This window comes from Caenorhabditis elegans, chromosome X, assembly GCF_000002985.6.
Source record: "Caenorhabditis elegans chromosome X".
Taxonomy (NCBI): domain Eukaryota; kingdom Metazoa; phylum Nematoda; class Chromadorea; order Rhabditida; family Rhabditidae; genus Caenorhabditis; species Caenorhabditis elegans.
Window position 1 is genome coordinate 7,544,579 of NC_003284.9, and position 25,489 is coordinate 7,570,067.

The 25,489-nt window shown below is 35.6% G+C and overlaps 8 protein-coding genes and 5 non-coding genes across 16 annotated transcripts; 8 read left to right on the top strand and 5 right to left on the bottom strand.

The window, feature by feature from the left end:
• Positions 1-282: 282 nt before the first annotated feature.
• On the bottom strand, positions 283-714 carry F46C8.19. Its single transcript, NR_071522.1, has one exon. It is a non-coding gene; the product is annotated as an Unclassified non-coding RNA F46C8.19 (non-coding RNA).
• F46C8.21 lies at positions 415-557 on the top strand. The gene has a single exon (NR_071523.1). It is a non-coding gene; the product is annotated as an Unclassified non-coding RNA F46C8.21 (non-coding RNA).
• A 1,516-nt stretch (positions 715-2,230) lies between the features above and the next one.
• On the top strand, positions 2,231-3,787 carry col-174 (Nematode cuticle collagen N-terminal domain-containing protein). The gene is made up of 5 exons (NM_076875.8): positions 2,231-2,451; positions 2,523-2,691; positions 2,734-2,809; positions 2,878-3,067; positions 3,116-3,787. The coding sequence occupies exons 1-5, from the start codon at positions 2,390-2,392 to the stop codon at positions 3,561-3,563; spliced, it is 945 nt and encodes a 314-aa protein (NP_509276.1). The 5' UTR covers positions 2,231-2,389; the 3' UTR covers positions 3,564-3,787.
• A 92-nt stretch (positions 3,788-3,879) lies between these two features.
• F46C8.1 (uncharacterized protein) lies at positions 3,880-6,710 on the top strand. Its single transcript, NM_076876.5, has 6 exons — positions 3,880-4,148; positions 4,285-4,369; positions 5,750-5,849; positions 5,905-6,014; positions 6,070-6,191; positions 6,505-6,710. The coding sequence occupies exons 1-6, from the start codon at positions 4,083-4,085 to the stop codon at positions 6,598-6,600; spliced, it is 579 nt and encodes a 192-aa protein (NP_509277.2). The 5' UTR covers positions 3,880-4,082; the 3' UTR covers positions 6,601-6,710.
• F46C8.8 (uncharacterized protein) lies at positions 6,622-9,848 on the bottom strand. The gene is made up of 9 exons (NM_076877.7): positions 9,751-9,848; positions 8,984-9,076; positions 8,709-8,804; positions 8,542-8,631; positions 8,345-8,479; positions 8,227-8,292; positions 7,149-7,226; positions 6,929-7,096; positions 6,622-6,885 (listed from the first exon to the last, which is right to left on the bottom strand). Exons 1-9 carry the CDS (start codon positions 9,839-9,841, stop codon positions 6,794-6,796), a joined length of 909 nt encoding a protein of 302 aa, NP_509278.2. The 5' UTR covers positions 9,842-9,848; the 3' UTR covers positions 6,622-6,793.
• Positions 9,849-10,089: 241 nt separating this feature from the next.
• On the top strand, positions 10,090-10,237 carry F46C8.20. Its single transcript, NR_071524.1, has one exon. It is a non-coding gene; the product is annotated as an Unclassified non-coding RNA F46C8.20 (non-coding RNA).
• F46C8.12 lies at positions 10,097-10,244 on the bottom strand. Its single transcript, NR_071525.1, has one exon. It is a non-coding gene; the product is annotated as an Unclassified non-coding RNA F46C8.12 (non-coding RNA).
• A 1,535-nt stretch (positions 10,245-11,779) lies between these two features.
• On the top strand, positions 11,780-11,929 carry PDB1.2. The gene has a single exon (NR_071526.1). It is a non-coding gene; the product is annotated as an Unclassified non-coding RNA PDB1.2 (non-coding RNA).
• A 280-nt stretch (positions 11,930-12,209) lies between these two features.
• PDB1.1 (Cation efflux protein cytoplasmic domain-containing protein) lies at positions 12,210-14,507 on the bottom strand (the record flags this gene model as incomplete). 3 transcript variants are annotated; one of them, NM_001047811.2, is made up of 5 exons in its annotated part: positions 12,210-12,516; positions 12,651-12,848; positions 13,259-13,481; positions 13,528-13,873; positions 14,370-14,507. In NM_001047811.2, 5 exons carry the CDS (start codon positions 14,398-14,400, stop codon positions 12,289-12,291), a joined length of 1,026 nt encoding a protein of 341 aa, NP_001041276.1. The 3 variants fall into 3 exon arrangements, with proteins under 3 accessions (NP_001041276.1, NP_001041277.1, NP_001041278.1); NM_001047812.7 differs by lacking the exon at positions 14,370-14,507 and having other exon boundaries at positions 12,289-12,516; positions 13,528-13,799; NM_001047813.4 differs by lacking the exons at positions 13,259-13,481; positions 13,528-13,873; positions 14,370-14,507 and having other exon boundaries at positions 12,289-12,516; positions 12,651-12,758.
• A 319-nt stretch (positions 14,508-14,826) lies between these two features.
• F08C6.5 (uncharacterized protein) lies at positions 14,827-17,547 on the top strand. Its single transcript, NM_076879.6, has 5 exons — positions 14,827-15,659; positions 15,802-15,882; positions 15,931-16,047; positions 17,030-17,180; positions 17,252-17,547. The coding sequence occupies exons 1-5, from the start codon at positions 15,552-15,554 to the stop codon at positions 17,371-17,373; spliced, it is 579 nt and encodes a 192-aa protein (NP_509280.2). The 5' UTR covers positions 14,827-15,551; the 3' UTR covers positions 17,374-17,547.
• A 698-nt stretch (positions 17,548-18,245) lies between these two features.
• Positions 18,246-20,236, top strand: sto-1. Of its 2 annotated transcripts, NM_001129652.6 has the most exons (8): positions 18,282-18,406; positions 18,712-18,812; positions 18,860-19,012; positions 19,064-19,138; positions 19,185-19,448; positions 19,522-19,640; positions 19,689-19,752; positions 19,838-20,236. In NM_001129652.6, the coding sequence occupies exons 1-8, from the start codon at positions 18,313-18,315 to the stop codon at positions 19,943-19,945; spliced, it is 978 nt and encodes a 325-aa protein (NP_001123124.1). In that variant the 5' UTR covers positions 18,282-18,312; the 3' UTR covers positions 19,946-20,236. The 2 variants fall into 2 exon arrangements, with proteins under 2 accessions (NP_509281.1, NP_001123124.1); NM_076880.8 differs by having other exon boundaries at positions 18,246-18,406; positions 19,689-20,236.
• A 508-nt stretch (positions 20,237-20,744) lies between these two features.
• Positions 20,745-23,567, top strand: vps-52 (Vacuolar protein sorting-associated protein 52 homolog). The gene is made up of 11 exons (NM_076881.9): positions 20,745-20,909; positions 20,952-21,070; positions 21,133-21,228; positions 21,271-21,501; positions 21,556-21,789; positions 21,840-22,046; positions 22,097-22,222; positions 22,332-22,613; positions 22,662-23,052; positions 23,100-23,218; positions 23,271-23,567. The coding sequence occupies exons 1-11, from the start codon at positions 20,753-20,755 to the stop codon at positions 23,415-23,417; spliced, it is 2,109 nt and encodes a 702-aa protein (NP_509282.4). The 5' UTR covers positions 20,745-20,752; the 3' UTR covers positions 23,418-23,567.
• On the bottom strand, positions 23,563-25,144 carry apy-1 (Apyrase apy-1). Its single transcript, NM_076882.11, has 6 exons — positions 25,032-25,144; positions 24,842-24,985; positions 24,661-24,725; positions 24,478-24,592; positions 23,885-24,403; positions 23,563-23,803 (listed from the first exon to the last, which is right to left on the bottom strand). Exons 1-6 carry the CDS (start codon positions 25,140-25,142, stop codon positions 23,690-23,692), a joined length of 1,068 nt encoding a protein of 355 aa, NP_509283.1. The 5' UTR covers positions 25,143-25,144; the 3' UTR covers positions 23,563-23,689.
• Positions 25,145-25,489: the final 345 nt, after the last annotated feature.

A 25,489-nucleotide genomic window follows, 5' to 3' on the forward strand; every position in this document is an offset into this window, starting at 1 on the left:
AAAACTCGTAACAAATATAGCCGGCTCATAATTTCAACATTATGCGGTGTTGTTTTGTTTTACGTCATTTCATGCTGAAGTTTGTTTTTATTGGGTAATAATAGGAGAAAGTGATTTTCTTTTTCCAAATAAGTTTTCCTGTGAAATAATAATAATTGTGTTCTGATGCCATCCAGGAACTTTACAGACCATCGAAGCTAGACCAGACACAAAAATTATCCTTGATGACGCTTATTTGTGTTTGTTTCATAATTGGTTTCTCTACGGATTGTAGACGCAATCCAACGACGGGACGATAAATACATGACGCAAAATTAGAACAATTGTGAATGGGTCGTGCAATCTGGAAAATGTCGTTTTCTTCGCCGCCAGGTTGTTTGAAAATTAAGTCCGAGCGTCCCTCCGTTTTTGGCCACCACCACCTTCTCCCCCGCTTCTTCTTCTTCTGCTTCATCTTCTTTTTCTTGCCTCACTCACTCATTGGCTTCTGCTTCCAGCCGTCATTGAGGTGCGATGAAAAAACTCTTGGATGTCGAGGGAATGAGAGAATGAGAGTGACTTGTGTGGGGGAGTATGTGTGTGTGTTTGTGTGCGCAATTATATTGAAGGCCTAGCAGCGCACCGAAGGATGATGCCGGTTCTACAACAAGTACTCGTTGACTATTTGATGCTTACAGAGATTTGTTGCGGGATGAGGAAACAGATGAAATGAAGAAGCAGTGAAGAATTATAGGAGTAGGAGGACAAGACACTCTTTATTTTGAAGAATATATGAATGAGTATGTGATGGCATCCCAGGAACGTCGGCTTACAAGTACACATTCATATCCGAAGGGAAGATGTTGTTCGAATAATTCGTGATGAAGCACCCATAAATCGTTTCAGAATGGACCAATGTTGATTGGACACGCGTACTTACATCAAGTGACATGTCAAACCAAAATCTAATCTACCTACATCCTCGCAACTCCTTTCTTAATCCAAATTTCCTGAAACACATAAATTTACATTGTTTTTGGTGAAAGTGCAATTACAGTGCGGTTACCCAATCCACAACCCAGAAAACTAAACCCAATGCTGCAGAAATTAGACGAACGGTAACGTCTTTGATGTTCGAGTAACGTTAGATTCCTAGAATTTTCTCTGGAACATGTTTTTCAGAACAAATGTTTTTAGATAGACTTATTAGAAAACGACTTTAAAGGTAGAAGTTGTATTTTTTAGCTCGATACACTTCAAATTGAAGGTCAGCGTTAGCGTGCGGTATCACAAAATGTTTATAAACTGAGTTTACAAATTCTCTTAGTGTTTCACCTGATATCAAATACAATATAATATTCCCGAATAACTAAGAAATAAGGCCAACTATATATTTGAGAGTTGACCTACAATTTCCTACAATTTCCTGATTGTTTTTAGACATCACAAAATTTACAAAAAAACAAGCGCTTGATCGTATGTTATGGTTGGTATGTACTAAATCAGCATTATAATTACGTGCAATTTATGATGGAGTTCAGAAAATCTAAACAGCATTTCTCGTAAAACTTTAAACTTTGATCGCATCCGAACTACAAACTTTAACTGTTGAGCCTTTCTAGAAATTTCAATAATCACCGTGTGCGTTTTCTATAATTGCAGCACCCAATCCTGTCATTTTGGAAAGTTATATCGTAATTGATTTTTTAAGATATCAATGATAATTAACTACAAAACTGTAGAATAAGAATTGGAAATTCTGTATGTTCACAATTTATATCAAAACCAAACACGACTGAGAAAATACAATAGCCCCTTATTTCATTTGTCTTGGAAATCTGTTTGTTATTCGTTAGTTTTAATCCCAATAACATGCATCTGATCCCGTTTTCCTTTACCCTGTGCCATATCTCAAACGCACTGCCAAAACACGGCTTGCGTAACAAAAGTGTAAGATGATCGGTACGATAACTGCCTTTTTTCAGTGAGAGCGAAACTGTCGGTCCTCCGGCTGTGGGGACTGCAAAAAAGAGAGAGGGAAAACGAGCGAGCGGACTGAGATAATATCACCGTGTTTATACACTAAGTAATGTAACCATCTTTTTCTTAACTGCTTCTTCTCGTACTGCCAATGGCAGCCAAGAATTCGTTTTCCGCCGTCGCCACCGCCTCATTCGCCATTAAGCATAGTTGTAGGGGCCGTCCTTTGTGAATATCCGCATTTCTTTACTCACTCATCTTCCTCTTTTTCTATATATTGTGGGTGGAGATTGCGCCAAACTGCGCAAACACTTGTATATAAAAGCCACACCAAGTGTCGCAATTCTTTAATTATTCGAACACTGCCTCTACAGACAGTTCGCAAGTTCTGGGCCTCTATTGAATATTCGAATTGTTTGCAAATCAAAACATGACTTCTTCGGGTTCAGATGATCTGAAAAGTCTTCAAGAGCAAGCAAATTCTCTGAGGAAGTAGGATTTTTTTTTGTTTTTTTTGTTTAGTTTTTTAATCTCACCAATTTTCCTATGTGTACTCTTTTTAGGTTTGCATTCTATGGAGTAGCCACCTCTACAATTGCCACTTTGTTCTCTGTAATTTCCGTGCCAATTTTATACAGTGTTATGCAACATATGCAATCCTCAATGCAGTCTGAAGTTGATTTTTGTCGTCTTAGATCCGGTAACATTTGGAGAGAGCTTTCCAAAACTCAGGTATTCTAAAATTATTGTTTTCCCATATATTATTTCGTGCAGATCTTGACCCAAGTAGCTGGTGGCGCAATTGTCCGCTCTCGTCGTCAAGCTGGTTACAGTTCCGGTCCACTTGAAAGTAATGATTCGCTTTCTCTTTTTTTTATACAAAAGTAATTTTCGCAACTTATGACATCAATGTTCTAGGCGCTGTTGAATCTGCTCCTGCAAATGTAGGAGGTGGTGGAGGTGGTTGTTGTGGATGTGGAGTCTCTCCACAAGGACCACCCGGAGTTCCCGGAAGAGATGGAGATAATGGAGCTGACGGAGAAGCTGGTGCACCTGGAAAAGATGGACCAGACGGACCAGCTGCGACTCCTGCTCCAAACTATGACTGGTAATACTTTAGCGTCTGTTCACTGAATGTACTTACATAACTTTTTAGGTGCTTCGATTGCCCACCAGGCCCACCAGGACCAGCCGGAAGCGCTGGGGTTAAGGGACCATCTGGTAACCCTGGAGCCCCAGGAACTGATGGTCCAGCTGGAAATAAAGGAGGCCAAGGACCACCTGGAAACGCCGGAGCTCCAGGTGCAAACGGAAATCCTGGAAATGCAGGAACGCCCGGAATTCCTGGTAAAACTATTGAGGTTCCTGCACCAGCAGGGCCAGCTGGAGCTCCAGGACCAGCAGGACCACCTGGAACCGCAGGAACACCGGGTTCACAAGGTCAGCCAGGAAAGGATGGATCTCCAGGAGACGCTGGAGACAATGGTACTGCTGGATCTCCAGGTCACCCTGGAGGAGAAGGTCCAGTGGGACCAGACGGTGCCAGAGGACCAAGTGGAGGATGTGAACATTGTCCACCACCAAGAACAGCTCCGGGATATTAGAAAGATTTTGATTAGTTATCACTCGTTTGTAAAGTCTTTCCTAACTGTCCTATCACAGCTCGAGACTTTTTCGATGTGCTTTAATGTCTTTTCCGTCAGAACTTTCAGTGATCTGCAAAATTTTTTACATTTCAATTTTGTGGTTTTTCTTGTTTATCATATATTTTTTATATCTAAGTTATATCCGTCAGTGAAAATGAAAATAAAACGTTTCAAAAGCTTGACAGACCATGTCCTAATTGTTTTTGTTTGAAGTCAGAACGCGAGAGAAAGAGTGAAAATCAATTACAAAGGATTCCACAATTTTTGTGAATTCGAAAAAAAATAAACAGAAAAAGTAAGAGAACAGTTTTCCTCTCCCTTTTTTTCTGTGATTTCATTTTTCAGTATGTCACTCTGAAACAATCATTCAAATGTATTAACTGTTACGGGCAAATTTGCATTTTGTGCGGTTGACTCGGTTCTTCACTACCTTTTTTGATCGATTTTCAACTTTATTTTGGAATTTTATGTTAGAATATGTTCCAAGAAAAAGATGTTGGGCAACCTAAGCGTTGGGGATGTCTCGTTGCGGTTTTTGTGATTGTGAGTTACTGATTTTATTCTTCCCAGAAACAACCTTATCGAAGGAAAATTATTTTAGAATACTTGCTAATTGTTTATAATATTCATAAAATGATTTGACACACCTTTGAGATATAAACTTGCTGTGATCTTTCAGATGACTGTTTTCAATATTGCTGTTGTCATTGTGATTCGAGGACTTTTAGACACAGAGGACGAATTTGACAATCCTATCATTCAAGGTATTATATTTTTTTACAAAAATTATTTTTTATATCGGACATCATTTAAAAAATTATCTGCATGAAAAATTACAACATTTTTCGGTCCTTGGAAGGATGATTTCTTATGATTCACTTCAAATGTACTAAATCTTTTTTATATAAACTTTCCAAAACGTTTAAAATTTGGGGAAAAACGTATGGTTTTGATCACGAATTTCGTTTGAAAGGGGTCACTTATTTTTAGGATTGCTGTTCCAATATTCCCAAAGAAATGGCTCTCATTTTCAAATTTTTGTCGGAAACTTCAACCCTCTGACATCCTTAACTGGAAATTGCCGACACATTTTGAATCTAAGTTTGAACTGTCGAATCCTAACCTAAATTTATTCAAAAAATCCTGAAATTTTTATGAGCTGTCAAAATGCACTAGTTACTTAAATCGGTGGCTAACTAAACTCAGGCCAGAGGGAAGGGAATGGGGTGTTTTTTTAAATGAAGTTCCTTTACTCGTTGTTATGCCCTAGCAATGAGGGAACATCAAACTGCAACTGCGGTGAGCTGTGGAAAAGCAAACTCAGTTACAAAGACTTCCGGGACAACCTAATACTTACTAAACGACTGGATATAACAAATTGAGACAATAATCATACACTTGAAATACCATTTTTTTTATTAAAATAACTGTTTTTGGAAATAATCGTTTTGAGTATCACTTCATAAATCATAATCCAAAATAAGAATGGTGTGTGGGATATTGTTTCGTTGTAAAATGTGCAATTTTTGGTAGGAAGCTGGTAAAAGACTTAAAAAGTTTACAAAATGTTTTTTGACAATTTAAAATTTTGAAACTTGAAAAACTCTTGAAAATTTCTCATATTTTACGATCTAGTGCTTGGCGTAACAGCAAAAACTTAGTTATAATTTTATTATCGCCTTTTTTGCATATTTTAGTCTTTTACTCTTTTATTGATCACTGTATATTTTCCGGCGATGGGTACTCAAAATTTGGTAGCATTTTGTAAACAAAAACCTAAATTAGAAAACTTGAAATAAGTTTTAAAATTTCCAAGACATTTGTGAGTATTTGTAAGTCTGCAATAAACAGATGTATGAAACATTTTTTTGAAGCCCTGACGTGTTATTTATTTTGTCTTTTTGAGCATACTTAAGTAATAAACAGTTTTAGTTTCTTCACATCTGAAATCACATTCACAAAGGCTTTTAACTCGGAAGAGACATTTAAACTAATCCAACACAGTAACATCCATCGAATTATTTTTAATGTGTATTGTTAAAATCTAAAATCGAAAAATCAAAAAAGACGTGCACTCTATTTTTGCATTCCAAATAAATATAACATTCAACAACAGGTTATTTATTAATTATTGAAATGATCAGGAGAACTGCGCGATGATCTAACGGCTTTCCTTGGAATCTTCACAATGACTTTCTTTTTATGCTGTTGTGGATGTTTTTGTTGCGGATGTGCCTGCTGCAGGTAATTTTCAGGAGAAACAGTCATTAAAATATTCAAAAAAAATTAAAATTTTGAGATGGTGCTTCTTCCAATTTCCGTATGGAATCACAAAACTTTGGCGAGCAATTCCCAATTTATTTGTCAATAATATGGACCACTTTCCAATTCATCGATTCAAGGATCAAGGTTTGATCTTTTTTGTTGATAATTAAGACGCATGAAATATGATAAGATATTGCAGAAGAAACGGCGCCAGCCGAGGATCATGTGGCCAATGCTAGAGGTATTTTATCGAAGAAGATGGATGTGAAGCAATCGGATCGATGTGCTTATGAAAATACCGGTTATGTGGATATCATTGAGGTAAAAATGCAAATACATATCATTCTTGTCACTTGCACTTGTCGCACTTTCAGATTACAAAAAAGTTTCTTTAATTAATAGGAATTTTGATAATATGTGTCCCAAAGAGTATGAACGATTGACGATTTCTGCTGAATGTTCAGGTATACAGTACTATATGTATGTGCAAACTCGCTATGTTTTTTTTTTGAATAGTGTCTATGGATTGAGAAAAAAAATAGTGTAAAAACAAAGCTTCCAACTCTTGAGTGAATTCAGATTTTTTAGTATTAGGACTGGACTACGAAAAACTTTTTCAAATCAATATTTCCAGATGGAACGAATTCCGGAGCCACCTCGTCTCATTTTGCCTCCGATTGCTCATGGTCGTCACCGCTCTCAAAGTATTGACGTTTCTGCTATTGTTTAAATTAAATTTTAATCACAATAATAATTAAAATAATTTATAATATTTTCTTAGCAAAAAAACCTGATGAATGTTGAATTAAAATATTGAATAAATGAAAAAAAGACAGGAAAGAGTAGTTTGAGATCTCCAATCGGGGCTTGGGGTGTTGTGAAAATAAATTAAAATACGAACGGAATGGGGGTAATCAAATAACTTATTTTTTTCCACCGAAGAATTGAGACAGAATAGAAGATGGTTCTTGGCGAGCTGGTTTAGCGTTTGTACGAAGCAGAGCATTCATGATTCCTGAAAATGAAAATATATAATTGCCAATTCATGGATAGTCTACCATCAAAGTCCTCAGCAGTTCCCTTGTACGGTTTATCTGGAGCAAAGAGTGCTCGGAGAGGTGGAGCTGAAGTGGTGGTAGTGGTTGGCTTCACCAATCCAAACATTTCCATAAAGTTCAACTTCCCACGGCTGGACGATTGTTCAGGCTGTGGGCGTTCTTGAGGAACTGGAAATATCAAGTTAACAAATAAATATTTACCAATAGACAAATGTATTACCGAACATATTCATAATTTTTTGAACAGGGCTTGCTTCAGTGGTTGTGGTCGTTGTTGGGGCTGGAGTTGGCATCAATCCTAAAATCGAACGTTTAATGCTTTGAAAAGCATTGTTTTTGATATTCCAGTTTTTGAGGAACATTGAGGTTCTGCCCATAAAATTTCGAGTTCGACGATGAAATATCAGAACAAAACTTTTGTGAGGGAGCTGAAATATTTGTTTAATGTTTGGTAGGCTCCGCGTTTAGTGCCTCCTTCCTCCCATTTTTTTGCCACCTTTCTACCACCTTACCGAGAAGCTAAATTCATGTTTGCTATAAAATTGTTTTTAAAAAATGTATCGGTTGCTGGATAGCCTTTCATACAAAAGAAAAACCAAATGCGATTATTTCAAGTTGCGCAACCCGGTTTCTATTGAAAAATCTTCTTATAAGAACAAACGTAATAACGAGAGTTCTCAAAAGTTTTTTATATCAATCAAAAAAATCAATTTCAGCAAATATCTTCAATTTAATGTTTATTTGATTATTGCCATTTTTGCATCAATCAGTTAAAAACAACTAACTTTTTATTTAGTTAATTTATGTACAGTTTAAGCCGATACAAATAGGCAACCAATGTAGCTTACCTGACTAAAAGTGTACAAGAATATATACAAAAACGGATAATATATCACCAAGTCATGCAGCAAAATGTGAAGTTTTAATGGAAATTAATTTCTCTGAGATTTTAATTAAAAACATGAACATTTATTCAAACTTTTAGCTGTCATAAAAAATTTTGAAAAACTTTCAAGTCTTTATTTTGAAATTTTTTTCATTAAAAAGTTTTTATATCAGTTTGTCTCTAAAACAAGTCAGTATTAATCCTTTACTTCTCCTTGAATATCTAACATTTTCCAGGCAGTTGGTTTTAGAATACAAAACTTCGTTATCAATTTTACTGTTAGATATAACAAGCTGCTGCAAAACTACTGAAATATAATTTCGATTTGAATGCAATCTTGGATCTTTACCATATTTTGTTCAAACTGCTTTGAAACAAAACCATTTCAGGAATCAATGTACTAATCCCTTACCAAAAAGACTCAAAAGGTTTCCGCCGGCAGCAGACTGTGAGGATGATTGCTGTGACGGCAGCGCATCTAAAACACCAACAGTTTAGTAATTCCGCCTTATTGACATAAGTAGTTTCACTGGAATTTGCTGCCTGTCCTCCTCCAAGGAACTGTCCGAACAGGTTTTGACGTGGTCGTGGTCGTGGAGTTGGTGGTGGTGGTAAGTTTTCATATTCGTCAGCACCTCCGCCAGCTGATCTACTGTTGCCCGTGCCTGAATGATAACAGTGATTATGGAGGAACGAGGAAATATACTAGCGAACATTTAACTGATACCTAGGAAAGAATCAATGATCGCCTTGAATCCTGCAGGCGCTTGCGTCGTTGTAGTTGTCGGCTGGGCAAACTTTGCATTGGCAAGCATTCCTGGAAATTAACTTTTACGACTCGACCATTGTCTGTCCGTTGTTTATAGATTCTCGTCAGAATCATCTACCACAAACCTCCGTACTGTTGTAACATTTGCGCCATAATCCCATTCTGTGACGATGATCCTCCACCACTCAGGATACTGTTGTCTTCAGTGAACGATCGAACCCCTGACAGATTTTGTATCAGTGAAAGATGAACAAAGAGGAGAAAGGGCTAAATCGGTGATATATCTAAGCAAAAAAGGGAAAAAATGAGGAACAGGTCTCATGGACATATCGAACTGCTTATTGATAGCAGGCAGAGAATAAGATGGGGGAAATTTTTGAGTGAAAGTTGAAGAAAGTACCTTGAAAGCGAGGACGAATTTCCTGTTCACTTCCACCATTTCCGTTCATGATATTACCACTGAGTTCCATGATTTTTGAAGCAATTCCGTAAACTGCAAATGATTATTCTTCCGTTCGTTGATTATTCACAATATTTTTCAAATTATTGTTCGTTTTGTAAACCTCGTTTAGACTACGGTGCCAAAATTGCCAGATATCATGGTAAAACGTTTCAAAAATGTTTTGATATTTTGTATTTTGTTTCAAAAAGTTGAACAGTTCTAATCAGTTTTAATTAGGAGGAAATTTTGAAGAAAAGGAAATTAATCAGTTTTTGTCACTTTTCGAGAAAGTGGGAAAAATTGAAAACTACATTTTTTGGAACAAAATGAACATTTTCCAATAATTTGTTGTTTTGTTCTGACACTTGGTAATTTTGACACCATAGGATTTAAAAAAAAAAAGGATTAAAGGACGATCCGTTCTTCAAGTGCTATGCACTGCGGATCTGGGATTCAGGTACACTGCCTGGTGGTGATCCCTCTGGTTTTAATCATGTTCCCGCTGGCGCTACTTCATCTTCATGAAACAAAAACTTCAAAGCATAAAAATGAAAATGCCATTCACATTTTAATAAAATAGACAAGTAATGTAATGACTTCACTGATTTGATACCCAACTACCAGCCATTGCCTTATTTATAGTTATACTTTTTTGATTTTGAAAAACAAATTTAATGATCTTTTTTATTCGTTTGACAATGTTTCAAAGGCTTTTCACAACTTACGCCTTCTGAAATTTTCTGCATTCTCGACAGCTTCTTCTCCGTTTTGTGCTACTATTACAGCTGGTAACAGAACTAAAAAAGATATCCACATGCTTGATCTGTAATGATAATATGATAAATGATCATTTTTGAAAAGATAGTCATGAAATAGCGGCTAATCAGAAGAAGATATAGGACCGGAACAAAAACAATACAATAGAAAAGATAAGAGGTTAGATAAGAGGCTGAGTGTTTTTTTTTGGATTTTGTTTGAATACATTTCATGCTATAGCAGTGTTGAAGCAGAGATGTGAAAAAAGTGAACATTTGAAAAAAATAAAATTTTGATCATCCAATAAAATATATTGAAACCAAAATGGTGGAGTATTACATAAGGCTTGATAATAAGCAACGAATATATCTGGCTGTGTGAGAAAAGGAGGAGGGATCGTTTCTTTTCTGCGCCCCTTCTCTTTCTCTCTATCAAAACCCTGTTTGTTGGTGGTGGTATGAGGAAAGACATAGAGATGACAATGACAGACCACAGGGCGGATGAGATAACACATTCAGTATTGCGTCACCCAGAGTGACTTTTCACGTAATCTTTATTCCAGCTTGATTGACCATGTCCATATGCATAAAATTAGGCGGGTTTGGATAAAGAGAAGCGGAGAAAAATTGAGCGATACATATGTATAAGGGAATTTATTCGTTCGTTTTTTTGAAATAAAATGTTTTACTGGAGCTGAATTTTTAGAGTTCGACTTTTATAAACTTACGGTCAGATTTCATAACTAGATTTTTTAAATTTTCAAAAGTAGTTTTCTCTAATCAAAATTTGAAAAAAAAATCTTGGTTAGACTTAGTTGAAGTTTTGCAACCGTACAACAGCGACCAAAATATATAAGTTGTTTAATTGTGCATTTCACCAACAAAAAAATTGCATTGCAATACTAGTAGAGAGATACGTTATACCTGAATCGAAGATAGTAATCAAATATCAATATATTTACAAGCACTGCGAAAAAGTTCAATTGAAAAAATTTAAGATCCTTCGATTTTTGAAAAATCTCGGTAAAGAATTTGATATTGAGTATGGTTTTTTTTCAATCAAAAATGAAAACTATAGTCTTATAATAATTTTGTTTAAAATTTTTCAGAATATACGGATGCTTGGATTGAAATTACTAATAATATATGATCTTATAAAACCTTCATGAAGCTTGAGCTTATGCTTAGATAAAATGGCCATTTTGTCGTTATCTATCACATCAGTACATTTGATTATATAGTCGTCTCATTTAATCAACCAGTAACTTAATTAATGCGTAATACAATGATCGATTTTCGGAAATGGAGGTACATTCTGTCGTGGAGCGCGAAAGGAGAATAAGAGCGTATCGTCATTAAACACCACACAACGTTTTCTGCAAATGAAACTACTTTCCCTTTTTGAAACTTCTACAATACTTTTCATTTCTGCGATTCCCCTTCTCTGATCCGTTTGAATCTTCCCAGAATTCAGCAGATAATCCGATTGGTGCAGAAGAAGTGAAGGTGACCCGTTCTCACCCTATATCTGGTCTCAGTTTTTTGCAAGTACAGTTGTCCGAAACAATTCACCAGTTTTCTACTCACAGTTTCAATTTGTTCTATGCTAATTGAGTTCGTCACCTTGCGCACGCGCAAACCAGATATGCCATTTCAATCAAAGTCCCGTATTTGTATTGAAAAAGGATAACGACTAGTTTATGTTTAACATTTCTCAAAGTGAGGTGCAAAAATAAAGTTTAACTTTATTTCACATATTGAAAATCAAGTCAAAACTTGATTAAACTATTAATGGAGCTTGAAATTTCTAAAATTGACCTGCAATTAGAAAGTAATTTCAAAATTTTCAGCACCTATATTAAAATAATGTTTGTTAAGATTAGTTTTACTGTTTTATTTTTAAAATTTTCGTTCTAATCAACAGTTATCATTACAATATAATTCGAATCAAGAAAAAATATCTTAGGAGCAATATATTTCACGTAATAACTTTCACAATACATATAAACAACATTTGTTGAATTATGTTAAGCATTTCTACATGACCGATTGTTCTATTATTTAAAAGTTTGTTGTTGAAGTGCTAGAACATACAGAAGTATTTGATAGATGTGATAGAAATTTCCATTTCTATTTAAAAGTTTAGAAATGTTGAAAAAAAAAACCGCGGAATTACTTGAAACAATTAGAGATTTTCGGACAATTATTCATAATCGATAAATTCATAGAATTAATGTTCGTTTCAATTTTTGCTTATGTTTCTTTCTAAATGTTTCCAAAAGTGTTTTGAGTATCCTAAAATGGCTACGTTTATTCAAAAAAAATGTTAATGTTTTCAGATGCAATAAGAGATCTTCTATGCGAACAAAGTTTAAAATCATAATTAATTATGTCCTTTTGGTTCAATGATTCTCTGTAAACACCCATGTGAGTTAGTCATCACTAGATTTATTCACAGACATATGTACATGTTTAAAAATCACATTCCTTATCTTTTCTCAAGGTTGTTCAGACGTGTTCATCACCATCAAACTTATAGTCGCAATGTACGAAGGCACGCTCTACAAAGGGCAGCTTCTCCAACTTGACTTGCAAACTCTCAGCTACATCGTGCGCCATTTGAAGGGGTGCTGGTTCATCAAAGACTGCATGCACTTCCACTAGAAATTTTTCTCCAAAGTGGTAGACATGGACAGTGTCTAGTGCTTTGATGCGTTGGTCGTGGTTGATGGAGATCTGTAAACAAAAATGTGTTCGTTTCAGTCTCGCTTTTCTCGATTTACTGTCAACCTGTTTGTTTGTTTGTTATTTCGAAAAATTACCAAATATTTGTGTATACATATAAATCTGCTACTTATTTATAAACCTACATTTGTGATTCTGTTGATGAACTCCTGGTCTGCGCGTCTTCCAATTAAGTACGGAATATGCTCCCTGATGGTGAGGAACCACGTCACAATAATAAAACCGGAGACCATAAATGCTCCAAGAGGATCCGCGTATTTCCACCAGTTTTGTCCAATCCAAGCGCCTAGTAATGCAACAATGTTCGTTAGGCAATCATTTCGCTGAAATATCATTCATTTAGAATGTAAAATTAAAAAAGTGGAGTACGGCCGATGGGGAAATGACTAAAACTAATCTCTATCATGCTTAAATGACTTATAATAAAAGTTTTAAAAAGTTTCTGTAAATCTTTTTATTTCGAGTCAAAAATTGAGTTTTCCCTGTTTTTGGGCTCGACTTAAAAAATCTTCAAAGTTTTTTGAAATTTTTCACTATTATATTTGCTAATTTTGGCACCACATGTGTAGTTTTCAAACATTTTCAAACTGGGCATAGTTCACCTTTAAGTCTAGAAATGTTTACGGAACTTTTTCAAGAACATAAACGTAGTTTCTGCTTCACTTTGCAGGTGTTATCATTTATTAAAATCAGATGTTACCGTAAACGCGCTATCAGAATCACTGAAATTTACTTGATCTATGGCGAGAACGAGGCATGCCGCTGATTTTCTAACTCTGCAAATCATGAAAAGACAGAATTTGGTGGCAGTTCCAGTGCAAAGTACAATCAGTGTTGTCAGATCAACTCGCGGGTCAAGCTTGTCTTCTATTGTCTGAACTGTTGCTCTTTCCAAAACGATGAAGTTGGCAAAAAGCATTATCATGCCAACAATCACCACAGTAAGTGGTTCGAGTCTGAATACAATGATATTATACTCGTCAAATGAGAACAATTTGTTACTTTCTCATTCCAACAGGATATTGTTCCTTATTCATTTTCTCAATTTTGTAGCAAGCATACCAGACAACAACTCCAGAGGTTATATCCATAAAGCTGTCAACGACTGACGCAAGAATAGCCAATGACCCAGAGAAGTATGCAACGATCGATTTAGCAATGATCAGGGAAACGTTTAATATAATAGTCAATGTGGTAATTCTTGAGTCCCAAACTAAGTCCCGTTTTTCCTTTTCAGCAGCTTTATCACTCTCCTCTTCAGTTAAGGTTTGCATATCTTCTTTGTGGGCTTCAAGGAGCGCATTTTGGTTTTCATAGAACTGGGATACTTTCTTTTGTTTGCGCCATTCTGAAATGTTTATTCTACAATAAAAAGTTGGTTTCAATGTTCAAAAAATATTGAAGACAAATTTCTTTGAGTGTTTGTAACTTTTTTTTTTCAAGACAAAGTGGAAATTATTTTCATTTTTAAGTATGGTACCTAATTCAAATTAACAATTTGTAAGTTTTCTGTTAACTTCTTCAAGTGTGACAAGAGTATTAGATGAATAATATAAAAAGTATGTGTTTTTAAAGAAAACATATCACGCAAGTTTATAGAAACAAAACTACTTTTGCTATCACTCATCATGATTTATCTATAAACTTTCGAAGTCTGTAAGTTGCTAATAGTCATTTCTCATGTCTAGGACTACAACATATCAAATCTCAAACAATAATCAAAATACCTCATATGTTTTCAACTGTTATTTTTTTAGCTCTCTATTTTGAGTGGAACTACACCACATTAAAACTATTGAACAAATTCCAACTTAAAAAATATAAAAAATTCAAAACTAACTCACTTTTTATTGTGGAGGAAATATTGTACAGCATTTCAAATCTGTGTACGTTATCAAGTTTAGCACTTCAAATTGATAGCCAGCAGGTCAACGAGCCCAACGCGTTTGCTCTTCAAACCACTTTTACCTTTTCTTTTATTGCTTTAATATAGTGATTGTTGCTTGCGAAAGAAATTGTCATTACGTCGCATAGTTCTCCTTAATTTGTGATAATAGAAGTACAGTATCACGGAAAAATATTTGCAGCTCCATGAAAACAATTTTCAGGAACAGGAATAGAGTAAATAATGAAAGACAATGTACAAAATTGCAGTGTCATCGAAATTGGCGGGAAACCACAAAAGCAAAGGAAATTCGAATGACGCTCAATGTGATTTTTAGTCAAAAAAAATGTACCAACATTGGCGAACAATATACAATAAACAAAGATTTTTATCGTCTTCAGGTCAGACACGCTGTTTTTTGGTTTTTGGCATCTTTTTGCATGTGACCCTTAATCGAACGGAAATTTGTTGTTTCTGTTTTCAAATAGTTTTCGAATTTTGTATCATTGGTATAAAGTTGGAATCAATGCAGTATGTTGAAATCCATTTCTCATTTTTTGAATCCATTTCTCAATTTTAATTGACATAAAAAATGTTGAAAAACTTTTGAAAATTTTCTTCATAAAATTATTGCATTTAAACACAGTGTACGTCTTTACGTTCAAAATATCCAGAACCGTTAGTTCTCTTTTTAAGAACTCCATCAGTTCCATTTTTATTACGGAAACAACTCACATTTTACCACGATTTTGAATTTCTATAAAACAAACTTGTTTTCATTTAAACTGTTTTGCTGACCAACGTTGATTAAGTAAATGTTTGCTCAAATCAAAACTATTGTGTAACTATTGTTTTGCTTTGACATACTAATCAAACTTCTTAACATTTGTATGCCGTATCTGAAACGTTAACAGTAACAAGTTTAATCTCATAGTCTCGATTTCCGCTTGTGTCAACAGAGAGTGTGAGCCATCGCGAAGCCATGTAGCACAGCGCGGAAAAGTGATTTAAGAAGCGGAAAAGATTGCGTTCCGCATTGCGGAATTTACTCACTGCTGCTGTTTGTGTTTGGGACAACTGTAAGATAGTTTCGCATAGCTCTCCTATTTTCTTTTTCACCGTTTTTCCATTTTCTCACCACATGAATTCTGCACTGAACGATGCTGAACAAGACATTGAGAAGAGTCTGCAAAATGAAGACAATCTTTTATTAGACTACAGATGTTGCTGTAAAAGTATCAAAATAAAGGTAATTATATGTTTTTTTGAAAACAATGATTAGATCAAATTACAATTCTTCATTTTTATTTGTTACCACAAATGACATGGTACAACAATAAGTGGTTGCCAACGCACACATGGTGTTTGGCATTAATTCCATCTAATTACAGAAAGGAGCATATGCGGTTGCGGTGGTTTACACCTGCATTATTATTTCAAATTTATGTATGAGAGTAATCAAATCCGAGGAAGTATGTTATTCAAAACAAATGTCAAATAATCAGAAAGTAATTTTTCAGGTGAAATGGTCTTGGCAAGTATTGTTTTTGGCCAGTGATTCCATAGCGGTTATCAGTTTATTCTACGGGATAACGAGGCAACATGCGGCTTTTTTGCAACCATTCACTGTTCTCAGTGTAAGTTTACAAAATCATCTAAAAAACAGAAAAATAGTTTTGCAAAACTATATAAAAACAATTTTCACGTAAACTTAACTTCTGATTCCAAAGTTTCCAAATTCGATATAGGAAAACCTTTTGTTTTTTAATAGTTGGTTTTTTAGACCTTAGATCGAAAAAAAACACACACCCTACTAATAATTCAGAAAATATAGGTCAGTCATTTTTGTTGCTTTTTCAGATGGCCATAATCTAGATTCATTGATTTTTTTAGTACATAAATAGGTAAAAAATTTGAAGAAAAAACTATGAACACTTCCACTAACTGTGCCTGAAATCTTTAAAATTTTAACAAGGAATCATTCATGGGAAACTCATTCATGGGTTCGCTTTCGCATCGAAAATTTTTTGATTTGTTATAACTTTTAAAAAGTTATATAACTTTTATAATTTTATAAGCTTTTACATCATTACAATGTTTTGTAATTTATTTTTAATTAACGTTCCAGCATCTTTAAAAATGATTAATGCTCAGCATCGAGCTGTTGTTTCAGTAATATATATACGTGCCAAAAATCTAGAACTTAATAATTATTTTCATGTGAATTAATACTTTTATCTTAATTTTAAATGGATTTTTTTTGAACTTTAATTAAAATTTTTAAAACTTTTTTACATAATTTTGGTGTTTTATTCAAACACTTACATTACCGTTTTTTTACGAAAAGAATTATCAGCTCTGATGTTTATCGTGAGAATTTCGAGTGAAATTTCATCAATTTCTATGAATTATTTTTTAAAGAATTATGTCGTAAATCACTACATAGTTATTGCAAAAAAATGTTCAATAGTAAGAGAGAGGTAATGCCAATTCTAACTGGGAAACTAATTCAAAACGTTATATTATATATGATCATTCCATTGATATTCCAATAATTTAACAATTGCTGAATCCAAAAAAAGTCTACCGCGTTTGGTTAATTATTTATTTATTTTACAGATTCTGACCGTATCATTTTGCCTGCTGCTTTCTTTCTTCTATCTCTCAGCAGTGATTGACCCAAGTTCTTACGCAGCTGAGCAGATCGAAATTGTTCTTGCCGATAAGGTGCAGTATTTTGCTGATCTTCTGAACACGACCCCAAAAGCAGGTACGCACGCGCTTTTTATTTTCCGCCTTCTGTGGTTTTTTGATGACTGACTCAAACATTGTGCATTCCAGTAATAATAACGACTGGTGCAATTGGATCGCTAGTCTACGCATGCACATTTTTCCTTCACAGCTGGTTTATGTTTATTGTGGTTCGAACGGCACAGTACTTCCGTGCCATCACTAGTATTTGATAAAGAATACAACGGTAAACATGAATCGACCTGCTCTTCCTTCCTGTTTGCCTCCACTCTGTTTGAAAATATTGTCAATTACATACATCACCTTAATTTTTGTTTTTTTATTTTAATATTATGAAATCAAAAAAATCTATACAGAAATAGAACTATCATAAAACCTATACTTTTTCACACATACACCTATACACCTGACGCATTTATATGACAGAACCAAACGCGAGCGAACGCAATTTCATAACATAAAATCACCTATTGCAAAGTTTTTTTTCACACTTTTAATTTCACCAATGACGCAGAGAATATTGTGCATTGGCGTCTAAAAAAACCTGGCTCATGTTATCACTCGATGCTTCTCCAACCACTAACATTTTGATTCTTGAAAAAGAACGTAATCTCTGACGTAAAATCACAAAAATAGTTATGTAATTTCATTTGATCACTCATTTTATTTTCACACCGTCCGGTACTCTCTGTATAAAAAAACCTCTCGTCAGATAATTTTACAATTTGAATATAAAACCATCTGTTCTAACAATTGAATCAGAATATGTCCTCTTAAGCTTGTACCTTTTTAATTAACGCTCCATAATTTTTGGCATTTTTCATCTGCTCTGCTCTTCCATCGCACCACTGATCGTTTCTAATTCAAAAATGCCTTTTTCCTACATCCTCTCACTAATTGCATTTTAGCAACCTACCCCCAAAAACAATCACACGAGTTATTTTCTCCTGTTACCAAGGAAAAAGGTCACAACATTAATCAGCTCAGTTCAGAGCCACCGGCTCTCTTTCCGCACCTGCCCTCCTCTCTCCTTCTATTCTTATTTCTCCCTTGCCCTTGTGTCTCTTCTGTGACGGCTCGCGTAGGCGGTCGCACAGTCCCCTTTCACCATAAATCACGCAATTGTGACCCCGTACCGTCCGTCTCTTATGATGCAGCCCTCAGAAACAGTTGAGATGCAGGAAATGGCTCAACCTTCCGGCCAGCAGCGCGATGTCGAAGCGAGAGTTCAATCGGCCCCAGCAAGTTGGTTTTTTTTTCGTTTTGTTTTATGTAGAACTTTAAGTCATCGTAAAACGAAAAAAGTTTCAGTATTTTTACTAGAATTTAAATGTTCAAAATTGTTGGAAAAATTACTGTCATATCAGCACGCTTTTATAATGTTTAGACTTTTGAAAAAAAAAAATTAGTCAAACTTTTGGTAATTTGTCAAATTTTTTGGTCAACTCCCAAAACGATGAGTAGAAAAAACTGAGTTAGTACCATTTTTTGGTTGTTAACAATAATAATACCAAATTTAAGAAAATTTAACAATTTTTTTATCTAATTAGACCATTCTCATGATGCTGGATGCACCGAGATGTTTTGCATTGCAATGTCCTACGTCCTTATCTTCCTCACGTTCCCCGTCTCTGTATTCATGTGCATAAAGGTAAATTTCTATCTACAAGAACGTATAAGGATGTATTTTTTCTTCAGATTGTTCAGGAATACCAACGTGCTGTAGTTTTCCGTTTGGGACGTCTTGTTCCTGACGTCAAAGGTCCCGGAATCTTCTTCATCATACCTTGTATTGATACTTTCTTGAATATCGATCTGCGTGTGGCATCGTACAATGTCCCTTCACAAGAGGTATGTTGCGCAACACACCTGCTCACTGTGATATAATCTTTCTCTCTTCAGATTCTGTCTCGCGATTCGGTTACCGTTTCTGTTGACGCAGTTGTCTACTTCAAGGTGTTTGACCCAATCACTTCGGTAAACTAAACAGCTGGTACGGTTCAATCTAATTTGGAATTTTTAGGTCGTCGGAGTTGGCAATGCGACCGACTCTACCAAACTTTTGGCTCAAACCACCCTCCGTACAATTCTCGGTACCCATACCCTTTCAGAAATTCTATCCGACCGTGAGAAAATCTCCGCCGACATGAAAATCTCGCTCGATGAAGCTACAGAGCCATGGGGAATCAAGGTTGAACGTGTCGAGCTTCGCGATGTCCGTCTTCCATCTCAAATGCAACGTGCTATGGCTGCTGAAGCCGAGGCTACTCGTGATGCTGGAGCAAAGGTGAGCCGACATGATGAGCATAGCAAAATGCGGGGGACCAATAATTATTAATTTCGATTGCAATTAATTTCAGATTATCGCTGCCGAAGGAGAATTAAGAGCATCTGCCGCTCTTGCTGAAGCCGCCACCATCATTTCAAAAAGCGAGGGAGCCATGCAGCTTCGATATCTGCACACACTCAATGCTATCAGGTAATGGAAGCGCACTATCAACTTTTAACTAACAAAATAAAATTTCAGTTCCGAGAAAACCAGCACAATCATCTTCCCGTTCCCAATGGAGATTCTCGGAGGAATCAGCAAGGTTGGTTCAGGAGGCACATCTCAGAACTTTCCAGTTCAAGAAATGATGAATGCCGCCCTTCAATCCATTCAACGTCAGGATACAGTTCCAGCCACCGCATCTTCCTCAGGAAGCCGACTCTGATTCCAAGCAACGCAAAATGAGCTACAGTTTCGTCAAAAAACAAAACAAGGATCAACTCGAAGCATATTGATAATCTCTTTCCTGTTTGAAGTATTTTTTTTTAACTATTAAACTGTATTATTCAACTGTATAACACTTAATATTTATACTCGATTTCCACCTCATTCACTTCCAAATTGCACATATCGGTTGTCAAGGCATATCTTTGAGAGGTTGTCTGAAAGACTTCCGATTTTGCTCCAAATTTTTTCAGTCATTTTTCTCATCATAATAATAATATATATATGATTCTCCACGTTCCATTGTATTTTTCAAGTGTATTTTTCCAAGAAAATGAAGGAAGCCATATAGTTTAGAAATTTGTCTAATTTTTTGTAAAACGGGAAATATTTGAATCGAAGGATTCAAAAAGTTTTGAGAAATTTTTTATTTCGAGCCTAATGCGCTGAAAACTAGGTTTTCACCAATTATTATGAAAGTCTTTGATCAGAAAAATTCATATTTTCACTTATTTTTTCACTAAACAAAAATCCAAATTTCAATATTGTTGGGGTTTGAAGATTTAATAGTGTTTTAGATTTCTCGTAGCGAATTGTCAAAAATATACCAAATAGATAAATTAAATTCTCTATAAAAATTCAAAAATCCACACATTCTCATTTTTCCAATTGTTCTGCATAACCTCCTTGGCGAGCATTTTCCTCGCCTTCCTCGCACACAAGCACACCATTATTCTAAACACCGCGCGGGGTGTAAAAAGCGGAGCATCGTTTAACGACGTGTTACCAATTGTTTTTTCTTTGGTTTATCGCTATTTTTTATTTATTAACGTTAGTTATTCATCAAAATTTTTATTGAAACAATTTCAGCACAAATAATGCCTCGAACACGTGTCAACTTGCAAAAATCCGAGGCAAATGACCGTAGTTTCACAATATCGTCGCTAGAATTTTGTTTATCGCAATTGCGAAAAGCAGATCCGAATTTGGTGAAAAAAGCAATTGCTTCTGGTGACGGACTAACCGAGTCGAAAAGTATGTCTCTAAATGTCAACATTTGAAAAATCAATAATTCAGACGACGTCAGCACGCGGCTATCGGAGGCACATCGTTATTCTGTTCAACAGTGTCTTGATAACTCTGAGCAGTTGGCTCAACTCCATAATCAACTTGTGCATTGTGATAATGTTTTTGAAGTAAGTATATTGTAAAAATTGCCAATATATAAATCAGTCGACTATTTAATTAAACTTTTTAGCGCTTGCAAGCAACATTGTACAGTTTTCAAGACAATCTAGGATCAATTGGGCAGGATATGAAAAATTTGCAGCTACAGTCGCATCATATTCATCAAGTAAATTAATTTTCCAATTTCAACGTACTATAATCTTCTCAGGAACTGGAAAACCGGCAAAAAGTTAGAGTCGAGCTGAGCCAATTTGTAGACGATATTGCTGTTTCTCAAACGATGATGAAAACTATCAACGACACTGATGCAAATGACAGGGGTTTTTTGGAAGCGCTCCACGAGTTACACCACAAAATAACCTTAATTTTGCAAAGGGGAAATGGAGATGCGGTAGCGGTAAACGACACTATGCCGATTTTGGAAGGACTAAAGCTTAAGGTTGGGTGTTTTTTTTTTTACAAAAGTTTACATTTCAAAAATGTTTTTTTTCAGGCGGTTGTAAAAGTGAGGGAATGGTTGCTTCAGAAAATGTTCCAATTCCGTAAACCTCTGTCCAACTACCAAGTTTTTCAACACCAGCTTCTCAAATGCCGATTTTTCTACGAATTCCTGTTGCACCATGACTTGATCTCTGCCAAGGAACTTCAAGACGAGTACATTGACACCATCAGCAAGATGTTCTTCACGTATTTCAAAGCATACGCCACACGCCTGTTCAAACTTGCGGTAGGTTGAGACACATTTTTCAAGTATATTCACCAGAGTAATTATTTAAGATGAAAGACGTGGCCACCAAAGAAGACGCTTTGGGAAGTATTGATTTTGCAAAACCCGCTGGATTAGGCGCAATTTTCTCGTCGAAACAACACGTTGTTCGGAATAAGGCAACCGTTTTTTCGATTGGGCAACGACATCAAATTCTCTCTGACGACTTTTTAGGAGCCTTGATTGTTCCCCACGCAGCTACGCAGAACCATCAATCGGTATACCTTACAATAGAACTGGTAGGGACCAAATTAAATTATATTTTCAGTATCAATTTGAAGCACTATTTCGTTCTATTCAACTGGCATTTGTCGATCACTACAGCCATGAGTACCTCTTTATTACCGACTTTTTCCTTGTCAGCAATGATGAAGCCATTGAACTGCATAACAAGGTATGTTACGAGGACCTGGAAAGACCTAATATCTATTACGTAGTAATGTTACATTTACAATAGTTGTTTGCCTTTTCACTACCGGAAAAAAGCTTATAATTGCTTTCAGGCTATGGCTCGAGCAATGTCAGTTGTGCTCAAAAGCTGCGAGGAGCAAATCGCCCTTAGTTGGGACGCCATCAGTCTTCATCTGTGCATTTGTCTATGTGACAAGTTTACCGAAGTGCTCGCCGAGAGAGAGGTACCAGAAGTTAGCGATTATTGGAATACTGTCACAAGCTTCCTTTGGACCCGCCTCAATTTGGTCATGTCTCAACACTACGAAAGTGTCAAATCTGTTGATTTGAAGAAGTTGATGCATAGCGGTTCACTTGATGCAAGACCGCATTTCGTAAGTTTTTGATTGTTTTTTATAATCAAAAAAATTCAGATGTTACAGATAGTCCGACGGTACGCCGAACTGACAAGTGCACATTTGATGATAGCAAAAGCAAGTGGAAAGGAAATGGGTGCAAAGATGGAAGCTGTCTTGGAGAACAGTGAAGACTCTATTGAACAACTATTGACTCGAATGTCAGCTATGCAGCAAACTCAGAAAAATAAGCACGTCTTTCTGATTAACAATTACGATCTTATTCTTTCGATTATCGATAACGAGGAAAGCAAGCATACAAAGATTTATGCAATTGTCCATGAGCTTGAACAAAAAAGTATTGATGATTTTGTTGAAGAGATGCTAGAGCCACATATTGGGTACATGATTAAATTTGTCAACGAGTGTGAATCTCTGATTGTTCAAGGTCATACACAACTCTTAGTTCGATATAATGGCAAGTTGTCATATATAATTTTCTATTCTCTAATATTTTAATTTCAGACAAAGTTGGAACGGTGGTAGCAAACTTCAATGCAAAGTGGAGACCTGCAGTGGACAGTATTAATTCAGAATGCATACAACTTTTCACTAACTTCAGCCTGGGAACCACCATTTTACAGGTTAAAATTTATTTCCTAGAGCCGAATTTCAGTTTTAACTAGATGATTTCAGACAATCTTCACAAAGTACGTTCAGTATATCAATAGATTCACAAAGATTCTGTCCCATGACGTATTTGCTAAAAATCCCGTGTGTTCCCAGTTAGTCAACGTTCATCAAGTGATGCTCGAAATCAAACGGTTCAAACCAGCATATTAAGAAAAATATTGCCAATGTTATTTTATTTTCCCGTGTAGACTTTGTAAATTAAATAATTTATTGATTCCCACTTACTTGAGTATTTTTTTATATATATTTTTACCCACTGGCAGCTTTATGCATGCAAAAAATGTTGAATAAAATGTTTATATATTTATTTTATTTAAATAACCATTACATAGTATTTGACAAAAATCACATAATATCGAGAACACAGATTTGGACCTGACTGGAAGGTGGGAATTGAGACAAAAATACATTAATTGAAGTGATTAGGCAAATGCAATTCCTTCGTATTTGTATGGACCATGAAGAAGATATTCGTCAAGAATAACATTACCATGAATGTCGAAAACACTTGCATAACTTGCTACTGGTTTTCCATCCTGGAATACAATTTTATAAACCGAGCATTGAGATTAACGGATTTTGTTTTTAAAATTGTGTAGATAAAACCTGTTACTTACCTTTTCCTCCGACTTGATGGCAACGATGAGCTGGTGATGAGTGTTTGGCACAAATTGGAAAGCAGCAAACCCTCTGGATTTGTTATTCTCCGATCCTACTCGCACAACCTCAAAATCAGTCAACTCTTCATTTCCAATCACAAGAACGTTTGTTCCGCGGTTCTCGTCCTCCGCCTCAGAATACTTCTCATTTGACATTCTACGTGGAAGGAAGAACCATTTTCTGTGAATTGCAGACCATTGAACAGCTTCGTGAATCATGTATCCGGGATATTCGATCCCAGCAGCTCTACGAACGCGGATATATACATCCTTCCAGTTTTCGTGATGAACGGCTCCGTGAGCAGAGACATGCTTCACCCACATTGGGTGATCGTTCACATAAACTCCGTCAGTGGTCGTCCATTCTTTTCCCAATCCTCCAACAATCAATTCGGTATCCTTAACAGTGATCCATTCTCCTTTAAATCCCTTCACGACGTTTCCTGGCCCATCGTTCAGTAATACCCAGGGAAGTGCCTTCAAAACAATATTATATTTTTTAAAAATCAATCCACTACACAAATATCATTGTTTAACCACTCATCACTCACCTTCTTGTCACTAATTTGATAAATAAGACCTGTTCTATCGTCAATTGAGTACAGTTTACCATTGAAGACGGCAAGGTCAGACAACTCCATAGCGCGTCCACCGGCGGCAATATTTCTAAAATGATGATTTTAGTAATGAAGTCAAAACAAAAAAATCTATAAAAACACATTTTGTAAACTTACGTGTCAACATAGTACTCCGAGTCTTTGTCAAAATGAATATCGGCATGCTTGTGGTCTGCAGAAACCTGAAATATAAATTTGAAAATTTCCTATAGCGATTCGAAAAAAGCAAGTTGCATTTTATAAAAATCATATTGGTCAAGCTGAGCATAATGCATTAGTTTCTTGCCGTCCTTCTCACCTTCAAAAATCCACGAGAGACCAAACTTTTCCACTTCTTCCCGTCTTTGCTGTCATGATCCAAATCGGTGATCAACATTATTGAGTATTCTTTTGCTCCATCATCAAACTTCTTTACCGAATACAAGTTAGCATGGTTGATGTGCTGTAAATGGATATGTGCGCAATCAGCTGAAAATGTAAAGAGTTACCTCTTCCTGTTCGCTAGATTTGTTGAATTGGGTACCCGAATAAAAGGCAATAGCGGTCACAAACCCGAAAAGAAGGAAGTTGAAAAAGTTTGAGTTACTTTCTTGTGTCATACCTAAAAATTATTTTTGTGAGTCTTAATTATAAGCATTAATTGAAAGTAAGAGATTTGAGAAAATATAAGTAGAATAAAAAAATAAAAAATGGTGTAGTTTTCCGAGAGTACTTCACGGCCGCGTGGCCTAGTTTTTTCAATGGGGACTCGATATTAATAACGAACACAAGTGCGTGTCCCAAATTGCATTTGCTTTATTGAGTGAGATATCGTGGCTGTGAAGTGGCAAAATATTTCGAGAACCGTTAATTAAACAATTTTATACATTTTTAAATAATGAATTCAAAATGATGCAAAATAAATTTAAAAAAACGTACAACTTCTAGAACAACGAACAATTGAGCT

Excerpts from the sequence above, each read along its gene's own strand:
- F08C6.5 (NM_076879.6), top strand. The coding sequence starts at position 15,552 with ATGAATTCTGCACTGAACGATGCTGAACAAGACATTGAGAAGAGTCTG. Across the intron at positions 15,660-15,801 it reads GTAAAAGTATCAAAATAAAG|AAAGGAGCATATGCGGTTGC; the intron begins GTAATTATATGT and ends ATCTAATTACAG. Across the intron at positions 17,181-17,251 it reads GAACACGACCCCAAAAGCAG|TAATAATAACGACTGGTGCA; the intron begins GTACGCACGCGC and ends TGTGCATTCCAG.
- sto-1 (NM_076880.8), top strand. The coding sequence starts at position 18,313 with ATGCAGCCCTCAGAAACAGTTGAGATGCAGGAAATGGCTCAACCTTCC. Across the intron at positions 18,813-18,859 it reads CTGTATTCATGTGCATAAAG|ATTGTTCAGGAATACCAACG; the intron begins GTAAATTTCTAT and ends TTTTTTCTTCAG. Across the intron at positions 19,449-19,521 it reads CTCGTGATGCTGGAGCAAAG|ATTATCGCTGCCGAAGGAGA; the intron begins GTGAGCCGACAT and ends AATTAATTTCAG.
- vps-52 (NM_076881.9), top strand. The coding sequence starts at position 20,753 with ATGCCTCGAACACGTGTCAACTTGCAAAAATCCGAGGCAAATGACCGT. Across the intron at positions 22,614-22,661 it reads TTGATGCAAGACCGCATTTC|ATAGTCCGACGGTACGCCGA; the intron begins GTAAGTTTTTGA and ends CAGATGTTACAG. Across the intron at positions 23,053-23,099 it reads ACTCTTAGTTCGATATAATG|ACAAAGTTGGAACGGTGGTA; the intron begins GCAAGTTGTCAT and ends TTTTAATTTCAG.
- F46C8.1 (NM_076876.5), top strand. The coding sequence starts at position 4,083 with ATGTTCCAAGAAAAAGATGTTGGGCAACCTAAGCGTTGGGGATGTCTC. Across the intron at positions 6,015-6,069 it reads TCATCGATTCAAGGATCAAG|AAGAAACGGCGCCAGCCGAG; the intron begins GTTTGATCTTTT and ends AAGATATTGCAG. Across the intron at positions 6,192-6,504 it reads GTTATGTGGATATCATTGAG|ATGGAACGAATTCCGGAGCC; the intron begins GTAAAAATGCAA and ends CAATATTTCCAG.
- col-174 (NM_076875.8), top strand. The coding sequence starts at position 2,390 with ATGACTTCTTCGGGTTCAGATGATCTGAAAAGTCTTCAAGAGCAAGCA. Across the intron at positions 2,452-2,522 it reads CAAGCAAATTCTCTGAGGAA|GTTTGCATTCTATGGAGTAG; the intron begins GTAGGATTTTTT and ends TACTCTTTTTAG. Across the intron at positions 3,068-3,115 it reads CCTGCTCCAAACTATGACTG|GTGCTTCGATTGCCCACCAG; the intron begins GTAATACTTTAG and ends ATAACTTTTTAG.
- apy-1 (NM_076882.11), bottom strand. The coding sequence starts at position 25,142 with ATGACACAAGAAAGTAACTCAAACTTTTTCAACTTCCTTCTTTTCGGG. Across the intron at positions 24,404-24,477 it reads ATCAAATTAGTGACAAGAAG|GCACTTCCCTGGGTATTACT; the intron begins GTGAGTGATGAG and ends ATTGTTTTGAAG. Across the intron at positions 23,804-23,884 it reads CCATCAAGTCGGAGGAAAAG|GATGGAAAACCAGTAGCAAG; the intron begins GTAAGTAACAGG and ends ATTGTATTCCAG.
- F46C8.8 (NM_076877.7), bottom strand. The coding sequence starts at position 9,841 with ATGTGGATATCTTTTTTAGTTCTGTTACCAGCTGTAATAGTAGCACAA. Across the intron at positions 8,480-8,541 it reads GATCATTGATTCTTTCCTAG|GCACGGGCAACAGTAGATCA; the intron begins GTATCAGTTAAA and ends GTTATCATTCAG. Across the intron at positions 7,097-7,148 it reads AAAAATTATGAATATGTTCG|TTCCTCAAGAACGCCCACAG; the intron begins GTAATACATTTG and ends TGATATTTCCAG.